General features: G+C 54.8%; 2 protein-coding genes across 4 annotated transcripts in view; both read left to right on the forward strand.

Annotated features, from left to right (window-relative positions):
- Positions 1 to 16,283, forward strand: part of Mllt6 (MLLT6, PHD finger containing) — a 22,592-nt gene extending 6,309 nt beyond the window's left edge. The window contains exons 7-20 of one of the 3 annotated variants that reach the window (XM_021176741.2): positions 188 to 400; positions 1,000 to 1,098; positions 3,228 to 3,363; positions 4,180 to 4,791; positions 5,142 to 5,323; positions 5,477 to 5,585; positions 6,809 to 6,875; positions 7,046 to 7,191; positions 7,536 to 7,733; positions 7,822 to 7,910; positions 9,000 to 9,349; positions 9,641 to 9,731; positions 11,333 to 11,689; positions 12,388 to 16,282. In XM_021176741.2, the coding sequence (XP_021032400.1) occupies positions 188 to 400; positions 1,000 to 1,098; positions 3,228 to 3,363; positions 4,180 to 4,791; positions 5,142 to 5,323; positions 5,477 to 5,585; positions 6,809 to 6,875; positions 7,046 to 7,191; positions 7,536 to 7,733; positions 7,822 to 7,910; positions 9,000 to 9,349; positions 9,641 to 9,731; positions 11,333 to 11,689; positions 12,388 to 12,429 (2,691 nt within the window). In that variant the 3' untranslated portion in view covers positions 12,430 to 16,282. Of the gene's footprint in view, positions 1 to 187; positions 401 to 999; positions 1,099 to 3,227; positions 3,457 to 4,179; positions 4,792 to 5,141; positions 5,324 to 5,476; positions 5,586 to 6,808; positions 6,876 to 7,045; positions 7,192 to 7,535; positions 7,734 to 7,821; positions 7,911 to 8,999; positions 9,350 to 9,640; positions 9,732 to 11,332; positions 11,690 to 12,387 lie in introns of all 3 variants that reach the window. The other 2 variants (XM_029483312.1, XM_029483313.1) reach the window with 2 other exon arrangements.
- A 113-nt stretch (positions 16,284 to 16,396) lies between these two features.
- Cisd3 (CDGSH iron sulfur domain 3) lies at positions 16,397 to 19,345 on the forward strand. The gene is made up of 4 exons (XM_021176861.2): positions 16,397 to 16,717; positions 16,955 to 16,987; positions 17,271 to 17,390; positions 18,983 to 19,345. The coding sequence occupies exons 1-4, from the start codon at positions 16,397 to 16,399 to the stop codon at positions 19,160 to 19,162; spliced, it is 654 nt and encodes a 217-aa protein (XP_021032520.1). The 3' UTR covers positions 19,163 to 19,345.
- Positions 19,346 to 19,456: the final 111 nt, after the last annotated feature.

Genomic DNA, 19,456 nt, shown 5'->3' on the forward strand with positions numbered 1-19,456 from the left:
AAAAAAAAAAAAAAAAAGACAGCTGGGGAAGCTTTAGGATAGCTAGGCTATCCTAGCAGAGTGTCATGGCAGACACAGGGGACCTGCAGCAGCACAGGAGTTACTTCTAGGATCCTGGGACCTTCAGGAACGCTCCCTAAGCTCCTGAAAGAAAGGGTTGGCAATTCCTCTCAATCTCTTCCCCCAGAAGACATCCCGGCACTCCAGCGGGGGAGGAGGAGGAGCAGGAGGAGGCAGCAGCAGCGGTGGAGGAGGTGGCAGCAGTGGTGCCAGCGGTGGTGGAGGTGGCACAGGGGGAGGCAGCAGCAACAGCTTCCTTAGCGGCAGGAGAAGCCGGTCAGCCTCGCCATCCACCCAGCCGGAGAAGCACCCTACCCACCATGAGAAGGGCCAGAAGAAGGTGAAGACCCGCTCTCTCCTGGGCCTCTTTCCAGAGACCACCACCAGGCGCCTCAGCCTCCTGAGGCCACTGAGGTTGGAGAGGTGGCCTAGGAAGCACAGCTTGAGGCACAGAGCTTGGGACCTGGGTTCTCTGTGTATCCTCCAGTTCTCCTCATGACACTACAGTGTCCTCGACCTCCAGTTTGTGTCCCTACATGTTTACATCTGCAGTCTGTCGGCCTGTGCCCCATCCCACAGAGTGCCCACTTTGGTTCGGTGTGTATTCCAGGAGGGACACTCCTGTGAGTGCCTGCCCTCTCGAGCGTGTGTGTGTGTGTGTGTGTGTGTGTGTGTGTGTGTGTGTCTCGCTCTGTCACTGGCACGATAATGGGACAGGCTATTTTTAGCAGGAGGGAGAGTGGGGGATGGGCTCTTGGCTCTCAGAGGATCTTGTCTGAGCCACTCCTGTCCAGCTGGAGTTTAACATCCCTCTGTAGACTGAGAGCACTCGCTGAGCCCCATTCTTAAGAGGGGTCCAGTTCTCCACCCCCACTTGTCACGGTTGACCTCCTTCAGATAACCCCTGTATCAGTATCTGGTCACATTTCGCTCCCCCAGAGTCGAAAGGACAAAGAACGCCTTAAACAGAAGCACAAGAAGCGGCCTGAGTCCCCCCCCAGCGTCCTCGCCCCGCCTGCGGTTCCCACTGCTGATAAGGTATCACTGCTTATACTCAGGATGCAGGGTGTGTTGGTCTGGGGGTGAGGAAGCCTGAGGTGAGAAGGGCTAAGGTGAGCAGAGGCCTGTTTAGGTGTCCTCTAAACAGGTTGACGTTTAGAGTGCCCATGGTTGACGTTACCTCTGCTGCCACCACCCGGCTGAGCTCACAGAGGGTCCGCTCTGCCCAGCAAACCTCAGCACTTCCTGAGGGTGACGGGAGTGAGGTGGGGTGCCTTTCTGCTTGCTAGCTGCCGTATGGGCACCTTTGTCCAGGCAGGGGCTCATCTCTGGGATCGTGACTTCTAAGAGCAAGTGTGTGGTCCTCAGGCTTCTGAGAGCCCAGCCCTGCAGGATTGGTGAACTTCTATCAAACCCAGAAAAACACCAGGAGAAAAATCTAGATTCTGTTTCAAGCCAGTGGGAGTGGAGGTGTGACCAGGCTTCTGGCTACACCCTGGAATCCCTCCTACTCACACCACTGTTCTCAGCAGGCTGGGCTCTAGTAGTGGGTAGCATCTGAATGAGCAACAGGCAGGCCCTACCCTGACCAGTGAGTGATAATCCCAGCCTGAACAGATTTGTGAGAGTCCCCCAGGGGCTGGAGAAAGCACTCCCTCCTGTCCCATTACTGACAGTCACCTCCACTCCCCCACATGGTTGACAGGGCACTGGGCATCCTAGCAGGAGGCTCAGGTATCAGGTTTCCAGGGTGATGTTGCTGTGGCAACTGCCCCAGTAACTCTTCCCTCCTGCTTTGCTTCCCTGAGCTCACCTGGGAAGCCGGCCCTACCTTCCCAGGAGCCTACAGACAGGTAGAAAGACTGGGAATGCCCCCTCCTAATGGGGTAACCCCTGGGTGGCAAGCTTTGCCTACCCACCACACCCAGCCCAATGCTAAACTCCCCTTCCCCCAGCTCCTCTCGTCCCTGGCTTTCTGATCCACATCTGGCTCCCTTCAGAACTCCAGCTGCTGAAAAGAACAAAGGACGACAGAGACGAGGGCTCCACCCAGGGAGGGGCAGCAGTAATGGGGTGGCTCAGACTTCCCCCTCATTTGTTCTTGAGCACAATTTGAATACCTGGTATCCACCCAAAAGAAAATCTCCTTCCCTGCTACTTGAGGCCCAAATACATAGAGGTCAGACTGTCTTCAGAACCAAGGGAAGGGACACATGTGGAGGCCTTAATTTATTCCTCAAAATCTCCCAGTGGTAGATGGCTTATCACTTCCACTTAAGTGAAGCGGAGGCTCAGAGAAGCTGTGTAATTTGTCTAAAAGTACAACGTAATACTAGATGGTGAAGTTTTGAACCAGTGTAGTCTGACTTGGAAGGCTGTGTTTTTACCCAGCATACAGAACTGTCCTTGCTAGGTCTAGTAGCAGACCTACCACCACTGGACTCCTTGTGTACTGAACCCCAGCCATGCCCCTGACTCCCAGGACCGTATAATAGGCTCCTAAGGATGATACAGCTGAGCTAGGTCCAGAGGCTGCTGGGCTCACAGCTGGGCTCCTACCCTCTTGCCCACCCACGCCCTGCTCTCCTGGTATCGCACCTCAGACACAGGGCTGTGTGGTAACTGCTGACAGGCAGGCAAGGCTCTCAGTGGCCTGCAAGTAAGACATAATGGGTCGCTTACTTAGGTGTAGGGTGTGTAGGCTTAGGTGTGTAGGGGAGGCTCCCTGGTGTGGGGACTTCCTAGCTATATGTTGGCTGACCAAAGACAGGCTGCCCAGTGGAGGGTTCACATGTAGGGCCAGGTATCCAGCAGGAGCTTGCAGTGGTCAGAGATGGGCTGCAGTCAGGTGGCTCGTGAATGTAACCACAGAAGCGTCCAAGGCCAACAGCAGCCTTCAGACTGGAGTCATTGACTACAGATGCCTCGGACAAAGAGGCCCGTGCAGATTGTGGACTGGTCTCTCTGTTGGGTCATGGGACAAACATGGGTTTAGGGCATTCCCTAGACTACCGTAGCTGCTTCCCCGTGTCTGCGTTCTAGAGCTTCCTTCCTTCCCACGGCTCTGAGTCCTGCAGGACGGACTCCCAGCTCAGGTTGTGCACCCTCCTGAGTCAGGCTGAGCCAGTCTGTGCAGCTGACACAAACCTCTCTTGTCTCTGTCTTAGGTCTCCTCAGCGACTTCTTCCTCCCACCATGAGGCCAGCACTCAGGAGACCTCTGAGAGTAGCAGGGACTCAAAGGGGAGAAAGTCTTCCAGCCATAGCCTGAGTCATAAGGACAAGAAACTGGGCACTGGGAAAGGTGCGAGCAGTTTCACCTCCGCCGCCTCCTCTTCCTCCTCTTCCTCCTCCTCTTCCTCCTCTTCCTCCTCTGGGGGCCCTTTTCAGCCTGCAGGTGAGTACGGGTGTCCTAGAGGAGGCAGAGAGCGGAGCCCCTTGACCTCTGCCCCGTGGCAAGGACCTGTGCCTGGTGGTTTCCTGACATCTCTCCTTTGTTTTTATAAGTGCTGTGGGGTGACATGGCAGGGAATCCCCAGCTGGATTCTCCACCCTCTTTTAGATTTATTTATATATCGTATGGGTGCTTTGTCTGCACAGCAGAAGAGGGAATCAGACCCTGTTATAGGTGGTTGTGTTGGAACCCATTACTGATGGTTGTGGGCCGCAACGTGAGTTCTAGGAATTGATCGCAAGCCCTGTGGAAGGGCAGCCAGTGCTGTTTTACACTGTTGCACTGTCTCTCCAGCCCAGCCCCGCCCCAAACCAGAGCCCCTTTCCTTACAGGGCCCATTCTCTAATCCCACAGTAGCGTCCCCTACCTTTGTGTCAAAAGGGCCATCTGAAAACACCGATATTAGTTCCAGGCACAGAGACCCGTAATCCCAGCATTTGGGAGCTGCGAATTGGCTGAATTTGAGGCCAGCCTCTACTAATGCTGGAGAACCTGTCCCAGTCAGTGCTCAAGAAACAGGAATTTGCTCAGTTTGCTCAAGGGTGGGAGTTCCCAGCAGGGACTGTCATCCTAGGACAAAGGCAGGCGGGCTGCAGTTCCTACCTAGGGTCTGCACTGGGGGAAGGAGGGAGGTGGTCTAGCAGTAAAGCCCCTCCTTTGCCACAGGCTCATCTCTGCAGAGCTCTCCTGACTTTGCAGCGTTCCCCAAACTGGAGCAGCCGGAGGAAGACAAGTACCCCAAGCCTGCGGCCCCCACCCCGCCGGCCCCTCCCTCGCCCACGGCCCCTGAGCCCCCAAAGGCTGACCTCTTTGAACAGAAAGTTGTCTTCTCTGGCTTTGGGCCCATGATGCGCTTCACCACCACCGCCTCCAGCTCCAGCCGGGCCCGAGCCCCTTCACCTGGAGACTATAAGTCTCCCCATGTTACTGGGGCCGGGGCCTCAGCAGGCACCCACAAACGGATGCCCGCACTGAGTGCCACCCTTGGACCTGCTGAGGAGGCCCCTGAGACGACCCTGAAGGAGAAGAAACACAAAGCCAGCAAAAGGAGCCGACACGGGCCAGGCCGACCCAAAGGGAGCAGAGGCAAGGAGGGTGCTCCAGGCCCGACTGCCTCCCTCCCTGCAGCTCAGCTCGCTGGCTTCACTGCCACTGCAGCCTCACCCTTCTCTGGGGGTTCCCTGGTCAGCGCTGGCCTGGGGGGTCTGGCCGCCCGTACCTTTGGGCCTTCAGGAAGTTTGCCCAGCTTGAGCCTAGAGTCATCTCTGCTGGGGGCAGGTTAGTGTCCCTGTCGCTAAAGAACGGCTCCATGTACAACCAGTCCTGTGAGAGGGTTGGGGCATAAAGAAGAAATACATGCATGTGGAAACTCCCAACAGGCAGAACAGAGGTGGCCATTATCTCTAAGATGGTCCTTTAAATGTCTCCTGCCTGAAGAGTTTGGGGTGAACACCAGCAGAACTCACAGAGTTCTGGTAGAAGAATAAGAAAACCTAAGCATTTCCCATACTCTGAGGCAGAGTGGTAGAATATGTAGAACCCCGGGCATGCTGTGTTCTCTGAAGACGGTTGCCTTTACCGCTGACTGGAGGACTCTTGGGTTTTTCTCTGTCTCTTTGTACCTTTAGGCATCTATACCAGTAATAAGGACCCCATCTCTCATGGTGGAGGGATGCTGCGGGCTGTCTGCAGCACCCCACTCTCTTCCAGCCTGCTGGGGCCTACAGGCACCTCAGCCTTGCCACGCCTCAGCCGGTCCCCATTCACCAGCACCCTCGCATCCTCTTCTGCTTCCATCTCCACCACTCAGGTGAGACCCGGCTCCTGGCTCCTCCTCCTGGGCAGGCTGGGGACAGAAGCCCTCTGTGGTCCATGGCCTGTGTCCTCCGGCTCTTCCTTGTTCCCCACCACACAGTACAACTGTATTCAGCTGTGCATGGGGCTCCTTTGATCCTCCCAACAGGTGTTTTCTCTGGCTGGCTCAACCTTCAGCCTCCCTTCATCCCACATCTTTGGAACCCCCATGGGCACTGTTAACCCCCTCCTCACCCAAGCGGAGAGCAGCCACACAGGTATGCTAGTCCCTGTTCCTGGTCCCCTTCTGAAGGATGCTCCTGTAGAAAGCATGAGAGTCCCCTCCCTCTGAATTTACCTCACATACTATAAACCATGAGGCACTTTACGGGAAAACCTGTGCAAGGGCAGGCATGGGGTGCCACTCCATTGCACAGAGAGACCTCAAAGCAGTAGTGGATAGAGAATGAAATGACAAAGCCAGTTCAGCCAATCAGGTCCCAGTCCAATGTAACCCCACCCCCAACACACACCTCTTGCTACAGCACACCCAGTTGTAGTTGGGGTCACAGGTTTTGGCAGCTGGGCTTTCTGCTCTCCAGGTATTTAGGGGTTAGGGGGGTGGTAGGCAATCTCCCCTACCATCTCCCTAGAGTCTACTCAGCCCAACAGACAGCAGGCCTGTCAGTCTGAGCGTAGGGCTTAGCTTCAGGCTGCCAGATTAGGTAAGCTTTCCAAAGAAAGCAAATCAGGCTTCAGTTTCAGGACCCAGAACCAGGGCTCTGTTGCCAACAGGTTGCTCATCTGAGTTTATGAATAGAAAGAGTCAAAGCTAGGGGCTGGCGAGATGGTTCAGCAGGTAAGAGCACTGACTACTCTTCTGAAGGTCCTGAGTTCAAATCCCAGCAACCACATGGTGGCTTACAATCACCCATAATGAGATCTCAACGCTCTCTTCTGGAGCAAGCGGGGCCGACCAGAGTGAGCAGAGGTCCTAAATTCAATTTCCAACAACCACATGATGGCTCACAACCATCTGTACAGCTACTGTGTACTCACATACATAAATAAGTCTTTTTAAAAAAGTCAAAGCTAATTATGATAATAAAATGATTAAGGGCTTGCTTTGTGCTTGCCGAGCCCTCCAGTCAAACACTCACTTTGTGGCCTCATTTTAATCCTCATTTAATCACTGGTGGGAGGCAGGTTACCAACACAAGGTCACTCAGCCAGCAGCCAGGTTCAGTTTATCCAGGTTTATCTTGACCTCAGATTCTGTAACTGAAAGATCTGGAAGCAGGCAGCAGGAACCCAGTGGCAAGGGGAAGAGAGCTTTCCTGAGGTGGGGTGCTGTGCCCAGCTCCTTGCCAACATGAACTACCAGGCTAGGGTTGGGGGAGACTGAAGAAGGAGGTGTGAGCTGAAGTCCTGGGAGAGTATCTGGGGTTGGGGGGCTTGAGTCTCCTCCTTCCCACCCTGATCCTTGTCTTCTCCTTCCAAGAGCCAGACCTAGAAGACTGCAGCTTCCGGTGTCACGGGACCTCCCCCCAGGAGAGTCTCTCTTCCATGTGAGGGAGGGTGAACCTTGGAGGAGGGAGGAATGGGTGGGGACTGAATTGTGACGTCCTGGTGGCGGTGGCTGGAATGCTGGAATGGTCCTGGGGGGGGGGGGGGGGGAAGGGGGGTGCTNGGTGAGCGAGCCTCTGGAGCTAGGTGCTCTGGTCTCCTCTGGACTCAGGTCTCCCATCAGTAGCCTCCCTGCGCTCTTCGACCAGACGACGTCGGCACCCTGTGCGGGTGGCCAGTTAGACTCCACAGCCCCCGGGACAACCAACATGGAGCAGCTGCTGGAGAAGCAGGGTGACGGAGAGGCTGGTGTCAACAGTGAGCAGGGGTGCACAGGGAGGGGAGGCCTGATCCGCAGCCCCTCCCCCTTCCCCAGGGCCTCAAGCCTCTTCACTGGCCTTGCCTAAGTGGTGCTCTGGGCACTTTCTGTTTCTCAAGGCCTCCTGGTGTAGATCTTAACCAAACCCCAGCCACACCCACTCCCCCCATCCCTGTGGAGCATCAGGGTCCTCCTAAGATGGTCAGACCCCCCTCCTTACCACTATCAGGAGCAGCCGCTAAGGATATCTCGGTCACCTCTTCTCGCCAGACCCTGTCTCTCATTCTGGCCCTGCTTCTTTGATGCATTATGCACTAAATGCAGACTCCTCCTCTCTCTGAAGTTGTGGAGATGCTGAAGGCCCTGCATGCACTGCAGAAGGAAAACCAGCGGCTGCAGGAGCAGATCCTTAGCCTGACAGCGAAGAAGGAGCGGCTGCAGATCCTCAACGTGCAGCTCTCCGTCCCCTTCCCCGCCCTGCCTGCCGCCCTGCCGGCCACCAACGGCCCTGTCCCGGGGCCCTATGGACTGCTTCCTCAAGGTGAGGGGATCCAGCCCAGGCTAGGGGGAAGAATCCCTGCCCGTGGCCTGAGCTGGCTCCCCTGCAGCTCCCGTCTCTCCTCGGTCAGCTGGCAGCAGTGACTCCCTGAGCGTCAGCAAGAGCCCTCCCGGGAAGAACAGCCTCGGCCTGGACAATTCCCTGTCCACCTCTTCCGAGGTAGGCGCTGTGAGGAGGGGACAGGACAGGGAAGATACCTGGAAGGGGTCCTTTGGTCTAGTGACTAACCAGCAACTGCTGGAGGCTGGCCAGTGAAGAAGAAATTGACTGAATAATTGTTATCTTATTCATTATTGTAAATAAGTAATATGAGTGAGAACCTTCTTAACGCAGGGTGCTCACTAAGCCAGCAGTGAAGGACAGACTCAGTCCTCGTGAAGATAGGCTGAGCCCAGGAAAGCAGCAAGGGATTGCAAAGGAGGAACAGAAAGACCAGCTCAGTCAAGAGCTAGAGGCCCGCGAGGGCAGGCCGCCAGGAGGGACGGAGTTGGGGGAAGCGTTGTGGAGGGTTTATTACAGGGCCTCATACAAACTAAACCCTGTGTAATTGGTGGCGGCTGGAACGGCACTTGCTGTTGTTATGTTGTGGTTATTGTTGGGCATCGGGCAATGCTTGTTTTTTTTCTCTGCCACTTACTGAGACTTAGGGCGCTCGTAATCATGACAGTTACGCTAGCTGCAAGCCTGGGACACCAGCTTGGGTTTCTTCACTCTCCACACTGACTGGGATGATGCACACCACTGTCACCCATAGACTATGAGGCAGAGATAAATGGAGGCAGAGATGCTGAACCCAGGGCTACCCAAGCCATTGAGCGTTGGGCATAGGATTTGAACCTGAGCCTCGCTTCAGTGAGAGCTCCTTTGCTCTTGGCTGCACAGCTCCTTAACCCTTAAAGTCAAGGGCTCTGGCCATCAAGTGGAAATCAGAGGGTAGTGCAGGTCAAGTCCTAACCCGGGACCTGGTTCCCTTGAAAAGCGGCCAATCTTGCCATTGTTTGTAGTTAAGTCTGAGGAGCCAAGGAATGGAGGGTGCTGAGCCTCCTGGAGTGCTCGGTGAACGTCATCTGAGCACTGTGCGGATCTAGCCTTCACCCCTGGGCTTTGCTGTTTCTCCAGGGGGTCTGCAGGCTGGGGGGGGGGGGGGGGCTTTGCTATGGGAGAATGCTGGTGGATTCTGGGCTGAGGGCCGGAAGGGTCACACTGGCCCTCCGCCCTCTGACCTGTCCCTTCCCCCTCCCTCCCCAGGACCCACACTCAGGCTGCCCGAGCCGCAGCAGCTCTTCGCTCTCCTTCCACAGCACGCCCCCACCGCTGCCCCTGCTCCAGCAGAGCCCCGCTACTCTGCCCTTGGCCCTGCCTGGGGCTCCTGCCCCACTCCCACCCCAGCCACAGAACGGGCTGGGCCGGGCGCCTGGAGCAGCGGGGCTGGGAGCCATGCCCATGGCTGAGGGGCTGTTGGGTGGGCTGGCAGGCAGCGGGAGCCTGCCCCTCAATGGGCTTCTGGGAGGGTTGAATGGGGCTGCTGCTCCCAACCCCGCGGGCTTGAGCCAGGCTGGCGGGGCCCCCACGCTTCAGCTGCCAGGTTGTCTCAACAGGTGAGGGGAAAGTTCAGCCCTAGGGAGGGGATGGGAGGATATGGGAGGGATGCCACCCAAAGCCCCTTATTCTCCGGCCCTATAGGATTTATAGTTCTGGCAGACTGTCAACTTAAGGGACTCCCAGAGTGTCCAGATAACAGTCCAGGGAACAAGATCTTATCCATGTCTCTCCTGGAGGGCTTCTAGACAGGCTGTCCATCTGCCTGGGCCTGAGGGGGTCTGGGAGCTCCTGGGTGTTGTGGGGTGTGGGTCTCTTGCACCTCCTCATCTGTGTTATCCCTGCCTCAGCCTGACAGAGCAGCAGAGACACCTCCTTCAGCAGCAAGAGCAGCAGCTGCAGCAGCTGCAGCAGCTCCTGGCCTCTCCACAGCTGACCCCAGTGAGTGACCCCCACCCGCCTCCCCAGCTCTACCCAAATTGCTTACCTCTAAGAACAAAGCCTCCCAGGGAGGGTTCTAAGCTGGTGGGATTGGCCCTGTGGGGCCTACAGGCAGTTAGGAAGCCCTGGGGCCCTGGGTCACATCCCAGTGAGAGTCGAGGTGGCAGATGCAGTGACTGAGCTTTGTAATCCCTGCCTGTGTCTCCAAGAGAAGGTGTCTGAGCAGGGAGGTTCTCTCAGCCAACACCTCGGTCTGTCTGTCATGTGTTGTGCTTGCTTTTCTTCCGAGTGAAGTGGTGTCACCTGTTAAAATGAGGGAATGGCTGGGTGGCCCAGCGTGCCTTAGGTCCTTGTCTGTGTCCCCTATAAGGCACACAAGTGCTGTGTGTTGTGTGCTGTCATCCAAGTATCTTGGCAGCTGAGGCTGGAGGATGGCTCTGAGTTCAAGGCCAGCCTGGGCTACGTAATGAATTTTAGTCTACCCAAGACTACAGAGTAAGACTCCTGTAGCAACCAAGAAAAACAAAACAGAAAACCCCAAACAGGAAGGAGGCTGATTAGATGCTCCACGGGGAAAGGCCCTGCTGATGAGCTGAGGAACTGACTCTCTCCCCTGGACCCATGGAAGGGGAAACAGATTTCCTGCCCTGCGCTTGCAGCCCCTAACACTAACACCGTACTTCATTGGTTTATTATTAGCTTTGTGTTGGGTTTTTTTTTTTTTTTTTTTTTTTTTTTAAAAAAGGGTTTTTTTTTGTTCCCCCCGGCTGTCCTGGAACTCACTCTGTAGACCAGATTGGACTTACAGACTGTTGAAAGCTACCTTGGGGGGCTGGCGAGATGGCTCAGTGGGTAAGAGCACCCGACTGCTCTTCCGAAGGTCCAGAGTTCAAATCCCAGCAACCACATGGTGGCTCACAACCATCCGTAACGAGATCTGACGCCCTCTTCTGGTGCATCTGAAGACAGCTACAGTGAACTTACATATAATCAATAAATAAATCTTTAAAAAAAAAAAAAAAAAAAAAAGAAAGCTACCTTGGTAGCTGCTAGGACTCGAACCCAGGTCCTCTTGGAAGAGCAGACAGTGAGCCACAAACCAGTTTTTTTTTGTTTGTTTTTGTTTTTTTGAGGCAGTCTCCCACTAGCCCTGATTGGTCTTGAACTCACAAGAGAGCCTCCTGTCTCTGCCTTGGCCTCTTGAGTGCCACCACACCCAACCCATAACCTATTTTCTAAAATCTTTCGAGCCAGTTTTGGGAGGGAAAGAGGGGAGGGAGGGAGCACTTGGAGATTGCTGTCCCTGCCTGTGTAGCTTGGAGCACGTTGTTGTGATTGTCTTAAGGGTGGAGGGCCTGGCACAGTGGGCAAGGCCAGAAATGGTCACGGTCTGCGCTTGCCCAGCTACTCAGTTCACAGGTGTTTACCTCATGTGTCCGCATTTTCTTGTCCAGAGTAGGAAGGTAGAGACAGAACCTAGATTGTCTCCCTGTCGTGGCCTTTATGATTTAAGTGTGAGGGGCCCTGGTCTAGCAAGGCAGACACCCCTGAGGAGAGACAACGGGAGCCCACTGCCAATAAACAGGCTGTCCTCCTTGCAGGAGCACCAGACTGTGGTCTACCAGATGATCCAGCAGATTCAGCAGAAACGGGAGCTGCAGCGGCTACAGATGGCTGGGGGCTCTCAGCTGCCCATGGCCAGTCTACTGGCTGGAAGCTCCACCCCACTGCTGTCCGCGGGCACCCCTGGCCTGCTGCCCACAGCATCAGCCCCACCCCTGCTGCCTGCTGGAGCCCTGGTGGCCCCTTCACTGGGCAGCAATACAAGTCTAATGGCTGCAGCGGCTGCGGCCGCAGCAGTGGCGGCGGCAGGCGGACCTCCAGTCCTCACTGCTCAGACCAACCCTTTTCTCAGCCTGCCTGGGGCAGACGCCAGTGGGAATGGCCCCAAAGGAGGGGTGAGTAAGGGACCCGGGCCTTCCTATATTCCTATGGGACAGGCAGAGGAGGATGGCTATAGCAGCAGCAGCAGCTATGTCTCTAGTGGGAGGCTAGCTATATCCCTAGGTCAGCATGGTGGCCTGCTGCAGACAGCAGGACCTCAGCTCCCATTGGTGTCCCCCTAGAGGAGAGGAAGGCCACTGAGCAGGTTCCAATAATAAAAGGACCACTTAGAAACCAGCTTTCCAGCGGGTGACGGCCCCGTGTGTTAAAGAAGAAGAACAGTGTTTGCTACCAAGGCCGGTGACCTGAGTTTCATCCGGGGACGCGTGTAGTGGAGAGAGAACTGATCAGAAAACTGTCCTCTGCCATCCACACGTGCACACACACTAAAGAAATATATACATTTTTTTTCTTGTTTTAAATTCTTTTTAAAAAAGAAAACAGCCTTCTGTCAGGGGCGTAATTAGAAAGGACATTTCTGTGTACAACAGTTAGAGAGAGAGGACCCTCTGCATGGGCTGACAGAAGAAAAGGCCTTTCTTGAAGGCCCAAGAATCCAGCTTTTGGCACAGGCTAGACAGCTCACTCCGCAGGCAGTGGCTTGACCACTCAGCTTCTCCTTCATCAGCCTTTTCCACCTCTGAGAGCTTTTCCTAACTGGGTATTAGGGCAAGATGCTACAACACTAAAGCCTTTCTTCCTGTCTTTCCAGACCGCTGACAAAGGAGCCTCAGCCAGCCAGGAAAAAGGCTAACTCCATCTGCCCCTACTGACCCCTACATGGCTTGAGGGTCCTTGTCTGGAGTGGGCAACTGGGCCCAGACTCTGGAAAGCCAGGCCCAGGGCCTGTGCTGATCCCCAGGGAGTGCGTGCCTGGCGTTCCAGGTGCACATGGAGGAGAGAGACTGGAGGGAGCCCTTCACCTGGCCCACCCCTCACTGCACTGGCTGCTTCAGAGGGTCGGGAGGACAGGCTCCTAGCCTGCCTAGGAGACCCCATCCTCCTCAGATGCCTAGGGGCCCCCAAAGAGCAAAGTAGGTCTCGGCATAAGAGATGGAGGGTTGGTTGGACCTACCACATAAACCAATCAGCACTTGAATGGGGAAGGTGGAAGAAGGGTGGACCCCCAGGCCTATCCCTGTGTGGAAATTTCTTACGGAGAAAGGGCTGGGCCCACCTGACCTTCCATTTCTTCCCAGCAGAAGGGATCCATCCCTTTGACTGTTTCTTATCATCCCTTCCCACTGAGGGTCACAAGCTGAGCTTGGAAAAGCCTACAGATGTGGGGGGCTGAGGAAGGGCAGGACAGCACCTCTTGGGGCCCCATGATGGGGCTGGCTAGGGACATCCCGTGCTGACCTGGGTGCCCTGCCCCTTTTTGCACTATTGGCTTGAGGAGTGCCGAGGGTAGGGAGAGGGAGCTGCCTGACTCCACAGATTGTGTGTGTGTGTGTGTATGTGTGTGTATGTGTGTGTGTGAGAGAGAGAGAGAGAAATGGTTAGTCTGTTTAACCTGTCCGTCTGTCTGTCTGTCAATTCTTCCTCTGGACCTGGGGCAGCCAAGGGCAAGGACAGGAGCAGTGGCCAGTACTGGGACAGTGGCCAGTACCAGGGCAGTGGCCAGTACCAGGGCAGGAGCTCCTAGCTCTTGTATCCTTTACCCCCTCACCAACTCTGCTCCTTTTCCAGGGCATGAATGGTTAACTTATAAAAAACATAAAACAAACAACAGACCAGTACCTCCATTATTGGAGAATTCCTAGGGGCTGGGGGCTCTGAATCAGGGTAATACTCTACCTTCCCTCCCCTCTACCCACCTCAGGGCCCCTCAGGGCCTCCTCCCCCACTGTTAGTTTGATCAGTCCTGGCACAAGAGAGTAGGGGAGGAGTAAAGTGCCACTTCTTTTTAGCAAAAGTCTCCCTCTCTGAAGTAGCTAGCCTGCCTCTTGAATCCTTTCACCAGCTAGTAGAGCCACTTAAGCTAACAACCGCCCCTTTACCCCACCAGCTATTTTCCAGGGTGTAGTAATAAGTGGCAGGGACTTTCTGCCCAGGGCGGTAATGAAAAACGTTGAGTGGGACACGGAGCACCGCTAAGGAGGCCTTGTGTCCCTTTTGGTTGCACTGGCTGGGACTGAGGGTCAGTTCCAGTTTCCCTTGCTCATGTCTGTGGGTCTCTGCATATGTGCATTTTGGTGTGTTTACGTTTGAGTTTTGTTGTTGGGGTTTTTTGTGTTTTTTTTTTCTTGTTTGTTTTGTTTTTTAATAAAGAAAAGGTGTATATTTTTGGCAAGGACAGAAACGTAGTGCAGATATATTTTTGCCTGTGCTGCTCAACTGTTGTTCCCCCCCCCCCCCATGATCTGGGAAATACTATTCCTGTTGATAAGACAGGAATAAGATAGGATAAGATAGGATGGGCCGGGACCCTTCAGAGGCAAACCCTTTGACACTTGGAAGGACTTTGGGGGACAGTTGAGATGACCTCAGAAATACTTTTCTAACTGCTTATTACTAGAAAGACATCTTCATCTTTTCCGCTCTTGTAGACTCCTTGTCTACAAGCCAGTGATTCTTAAGATTCTTAGACAACCTTTTTATCCAGGCCCACACCCTTGCCCCACACAGTCAAGTACCCTGCATTGTGGCGCAGGAGTGCTCGGGGCTCTGGAACTCTGTTCTCGGCAGTTCCCCGGACTCCTTTCCCTGTCCTGGGCCAGGCAGGATGCCCTAGCAGAGTCAGGCCAGGCTTGCGGAGGCCTCTGGGCAGGATGGTTTGGTGTTGCTCCTCTTTTTTGGGGGTGGGGTGGGGAGGCATTTTTCGAGACAGGGTTTTCTCGGTGTAGGCCTGGCTGACTTAAAACTGGCTGTGTAGACCAGGCTGGCCTCAAACTCAGATCTGCCTGCCTCTGGGATTAGAGGCGAGCTGGTGGTGCTACTCCATATCCTGAGACCTGAGGAGAGGTGAGACCTGGGGCCGCAGCAGGAGAAAATTAGGGTCCTTGGAAGGGAGCAGGGTTCTGCAAAATGGCTCTGACAACCTCNCTTTTTTTTTTTTTAAGACAAGGTCTACTCTTACGTAGCTTTGGTCGTCCTGGAACTTGCTCTGTAGACCAGGCTGGCCTCAGCCTCCTGAGTGCTGGGATTAAAGGCGTGTGCCACTATGTCTGGCTTTGGTCCATTTTTTTGATAAAGAGCTTGGTAGAAGGAGAGAAAGGATGCAGATTTGGGGCCATCTCTATCTGGGAGGGGGAGGATGTGGTTTGCAGAGCGGAAGTGGAGTCTCAGAATGCATGAGTGGATCTTAATGTCACCACCCTAAGTGAGAAGAGGTGAGTGGGTGACAGATGCTGAGCCTGTGCCCACCAGGGCAGGGGTGGCTGGGTCATGGCTGATGGATGCTGACCCGAAGGGACCCGGCTGGATTTAGGGGTCATTGGAGCTGGCTTTACAGGCGACTGCTCTAAACCTAGGAGTGACGTTACCTCAGTAACAGCAGTGACTAGCCTTCGTACCTGGCCTTCTGGTCATAATTGCCCGACTGTCAAGCCTTTTAGCTGCAGCTGGTTGGCTGGCTGTCCCTGTGTGTGTGGTGAGTGTGGTGGTGTGAGTGTAGTAGGGTTGTGCCCGTGGCGGAAAGGTATCTATGTAGCACTGACTGTCTTAGCTCTGAGCTGACGAATCCTCCACAGACAATGACACTTTAAGGGTTGCCTTTAAGAGAAGAAATAAATTGTATGTCCCATCCCCTCTCCCTCATCCCCCAGCTTGTGGGTTTCCCTCTTACGCTCCTGGGTCTACTGCTGGCCATAGGTAGCCTGATCATGAGGCTGGTGGTCCCTTCCCTTCCCTATGTTGAGATCCAGGGAGTTCCCACCCTAGACTCCTAGGAAGGGCTTAGACAAATGAGAGCCCAAAGAGGCTACCAGTTCTATTTCCTCTTCCCACCCTGGAAATGCTGACCGGTTTTCAAAGACACAGGCCCGCCCTGCTAGTCTCAGTCATCCCAAGAGTGCAGAGGGCCCAAAGGGAGTAACAGGCAGCTGGTGCCTAGGGAGAGGTGCCCACTAGGACAGAGGGAGGTGGGGCCAGGGAGAGGTGCCCGCTAGGACGGAGGGAGGTGGGGCCAGGGAGCCCCTCTGTTCCCTCCAGCCGCTTCCTCCTGGATTACAGGTGTGTCTAGTTCCCAGCAGACCACCTTGTCTGACCTACTGAAGCATTGGGGACTGAGGGCCGTCCTCTTTCTCCTGTGTTCACTCTCTCCAGCCCCACTTGGGACTGAAGACCCGAAGGACTGTGGCTCCCTTCCTTCATCCCAGCCTGTTTCCATGTAGCAGACCCTTCCTAAGGGAGCAAGGAAGGGAAGCCACAGATTGCAAACCCAGGGGCTCATTTTTCATTCTTTCTGAAACCTTTATATCCTCAGCCCAAGAGGCGGTGTTCCCCTGCGACCTCCAAGCCTGGAATTGTGCATAGCCTGGGTCTTGTATCTTTGTATAACGGATGTTATTTGTACGAAGGGCAGTTCGTAAACAGCACTTGTTCTTTTAATAAAAGAATGTTTTACTAAAAAAAGAAAATCCAAAGAGACCTTGCTTTGTCTGGCTTTATTGTAGGGAGGGAGATGGAACTGTGGAGGCCCGAGGGAGGAGGACAGGATACGGTCAGTGACCCCCTTTTCTCAAGTACTTGTAAGAATAGTTCAAACCGGAGTGCACTGAATGTGCGGTGCAGGTGAAGATGCAGACGTCCGAGCCCTGCAGAGTGATAGATCCTCCTACACACTGACTGCCTTGAACTCTAGGGCCAGGGCGGCACCTGCCGACTCCAGGGCGGCTCGGCCGTGCCCCTCCTGTGCGGGCCCGGGCGGTGTCTTCCTTGGGGGCGGAGCGGAGAGGGCGGCGACCGGGACGCGGCGACGCGCAGAGCGGCCATGCGCAGCGTGGAGGACGAGCCTGCACGCCGTGGTCATGCGCGGCGTCTGGGTGAGCGTCCCATCTTTGGTGACCCCTGGCCGTTCGGCCCCGCCTCCACCGGCCCAGGTCAGACTCCACCCCTCGGCCGCGCGTCCCCACGGGGCAGTCTTTCCGGAGGGAGCTCCCGAGTAGATGCCAAGATCCGCAGCGCCTCTTCTTTGAACCATTAAAAAAAAAAAGGGGGTCCCACGCTCCTTTGGCTTGTGGTCTTTCCCTTCCCTGATGGGCTTCCGGCGTCTCTCCTTCCCCACTGATTTTATTTTTCTGTTTCCAAATTACATCTGCCTGCCTGCCTTGTCGAAGCCGTATCAGAGGCGGGAAATTTCTTCTTGGCTGGTGAGTACACCTCGTGTCTAATCTCAGCACAGCTCCCATCAGTTCCCCAAACCTCAAGAGCTACATCCAAGACAGCGACAGGGAGACCCTTGCTCCCAGCATGCTTTAGGGAAGGTTTGGTGGACCAGAGGACAGAAGGCAAGGAACCAGGTTTCCCGCTGAGGGGAGGACAGCCACCTGATTGGTCAAGCCCCAGAGTTGGAAGAAGAGTGAACTAAAAGCCAACTAAAAGTATATCCAAGGCTTGGGATCATCCCGAGTCACTCATCCACCCTGGTCATAGGCCCGATGGTTCCCCAAAGACCCAGCCAAGCCAGTGGTGGCACAGAAGACACCCATCAGATTGGAGCTGGTTGCCGGGAAAACCTACAGGTGGTGTGTATGTGGCCGAAGCAAGAATCAGGTGAGTTACTCCTGTAGCCTTTCCTATAGATGTGATACATCTATGGTTATAGCGTCCTGAACAAGCCTGATCTGTGACACTAACGGTTAGGCCTGGTAGTGTGACACTCAAACATCCATCTCCTCTCCACTTGCTTGGGGTCAGCATGGTCTACCCTGGGGACTTTCAGTCTGTCCACATTTCCCTCCTTTCTGTATATAGGTGAGATACATAAAATTGGGGGATGGGGCTCGGTGGCAGGAACCAGCTCACAGGTCAGGGACACCACTCTCAGGATGGCCATTGTCAGTGTATGTCCATGTCCCTCCCCAGGAGCCTAGGAGGTACAGAGCGGCCACAGCTCTGTGGCTGACTCAGTCTCCTCGAAGTCTGCCCACCCTGTTCCTTCCAAGCAGCCCATGTGCCAAGCCTTGGACCTCACAGCTGGGAGGATTCTGTTCAGTCTTCCCTGATGTCCCCTCCCAGGTCTCTTTTCACCTTGGATGTGACTTTTCCTGCTTGCCTGCTGCCATCCGAGGCCATCCCAGCGGTGCAGGAAGGAGCCCTTCACTGTAGCCGGAGCCTCTCCCTTTCCTTCTGGAGAACTCTCCTGTTTTCCATGCTGTGGTTGGGACAATAAATCCAGCTCTGGAGGCTTCCTTTGTGGCCTTTGAACAGATATTCCAGAGGGTGGGGCAGTTTCAAGGGCATGCCAGCCAGAGGACTGTGGGTACATGCCCATGCCCTTTAGGCAGGGTGCTGGTTTTCTGGTTTTCACTAGTTCATCTCTCTGCGTACTCTGCCCCTAACAAGGCCTCTCCCATCTTTGGGCCTCTGTCTTCACCATCCTTTGAAGGGTTCTCCTGTGAGACGTGGTGCTCACATTCATAGTGGTACTCCAGGCAGGCTGTTGTAGACACCCGCTTGCTTACAGGCAAGGCTGACCCCACCCTGCAAAGGCACTGCGCCCTTGGCTCTCTCCCTCCCCGAGGAACATTGCAAAGAATGTTGCTTTCATGGGCCAATGGGGACTCAACCTCACCTAGCCGTTAAAAAAGAAAAACAAAGCAAACAAAAGCTGAGGGTGAGGTATGAATCTAACCCAGTGGACAGAACCTCTGTCTGCTGTGCGTGGAAGCCCTGGAGTCTATCCATCCCCAACACGCAGTAAACAGGGTATAGCGACATACATCCATCGTCCTAGCCCTTGGAAGGTAGAGGCAGGATTGGAGTTCAAGGTCTGGGTTACATGAGAACTTGGCTGGCAAGTGCACAGTGGATAAAGGTACTTGCCATGCAGCCTTGTTGACCTGTGTGATCCCCAGGGCCCACACGGTGAAAGGAGAAAACCAAGCCCCCACAAGTTGGTGTGTGACTGTGTGTGTGTTTGCGTGTCTGGGGGTAGTAACATTGCCTCTACTTGAGGCCCAGTTCTTGCAAATTGTCCTGGTCCCTGGATCTCCCAAAGGTGACCAATGAGAAATGCTTGCAACACTATACAGAGACATTATTCTCTTCATGACAGCCTCTCTGTGACCCCCACATTGCAGGGCTCAGGGAAATAAGAGTGCTCCACTCCCCACCCTAACCTTTTTCTGTCTCTCTCTCACCAGCCCTTCTGTGATGGCTCCCACTTCTTCCAGCGTACTGGCCTTTCTCCACTCAAATTCAAGGCCCAAGAGACACGCACAGTGGCCCTATGTACCTGCAAGGCCACTCAGCGGCCCCCTTACTGTGACGGTACCCACAAGAGTGAGCAGGTACAGAAGGCAGAAGTAGGTTCCCCACTCTGAGGGGGTACTGTGACTCCAGGCAGTAATGCCGAGCCATATATGGAAGGGAACGTCCAAGGACCCCATCTTGTTAGCAACTGTACCCTGAAAAACCTGTATTCTCCTGTCCTGTTGGGCAGCTGAGAGCCAGGTCCAGCATCCGGTAAAGCTGTCAATAAACACTGAGGCCTGCCCTCTAACTAACTGTTCCTGTGGTCACTGGCAAGACTCACGGGTCTTCGGCTAGAGTGTGATCTGTGGAGGCGGAGGGTGTCTGGTGACCAAAGCAGGGTAGTTTGGATCCACTCCAGTTAG

The sequence above is a fragment of the Mus caroli genome, chromosome 11 (assembly GCF_900094665.2).
Source record: "Mus caroli chromosome 11, CAROLI_EIJ_v1.1, whole genome shotgun sequence".
NCBI lineage: Eukaryota > Metazoa > Chordata > Mammalia > Rodentia > Muridae > Mus > Mus caroli.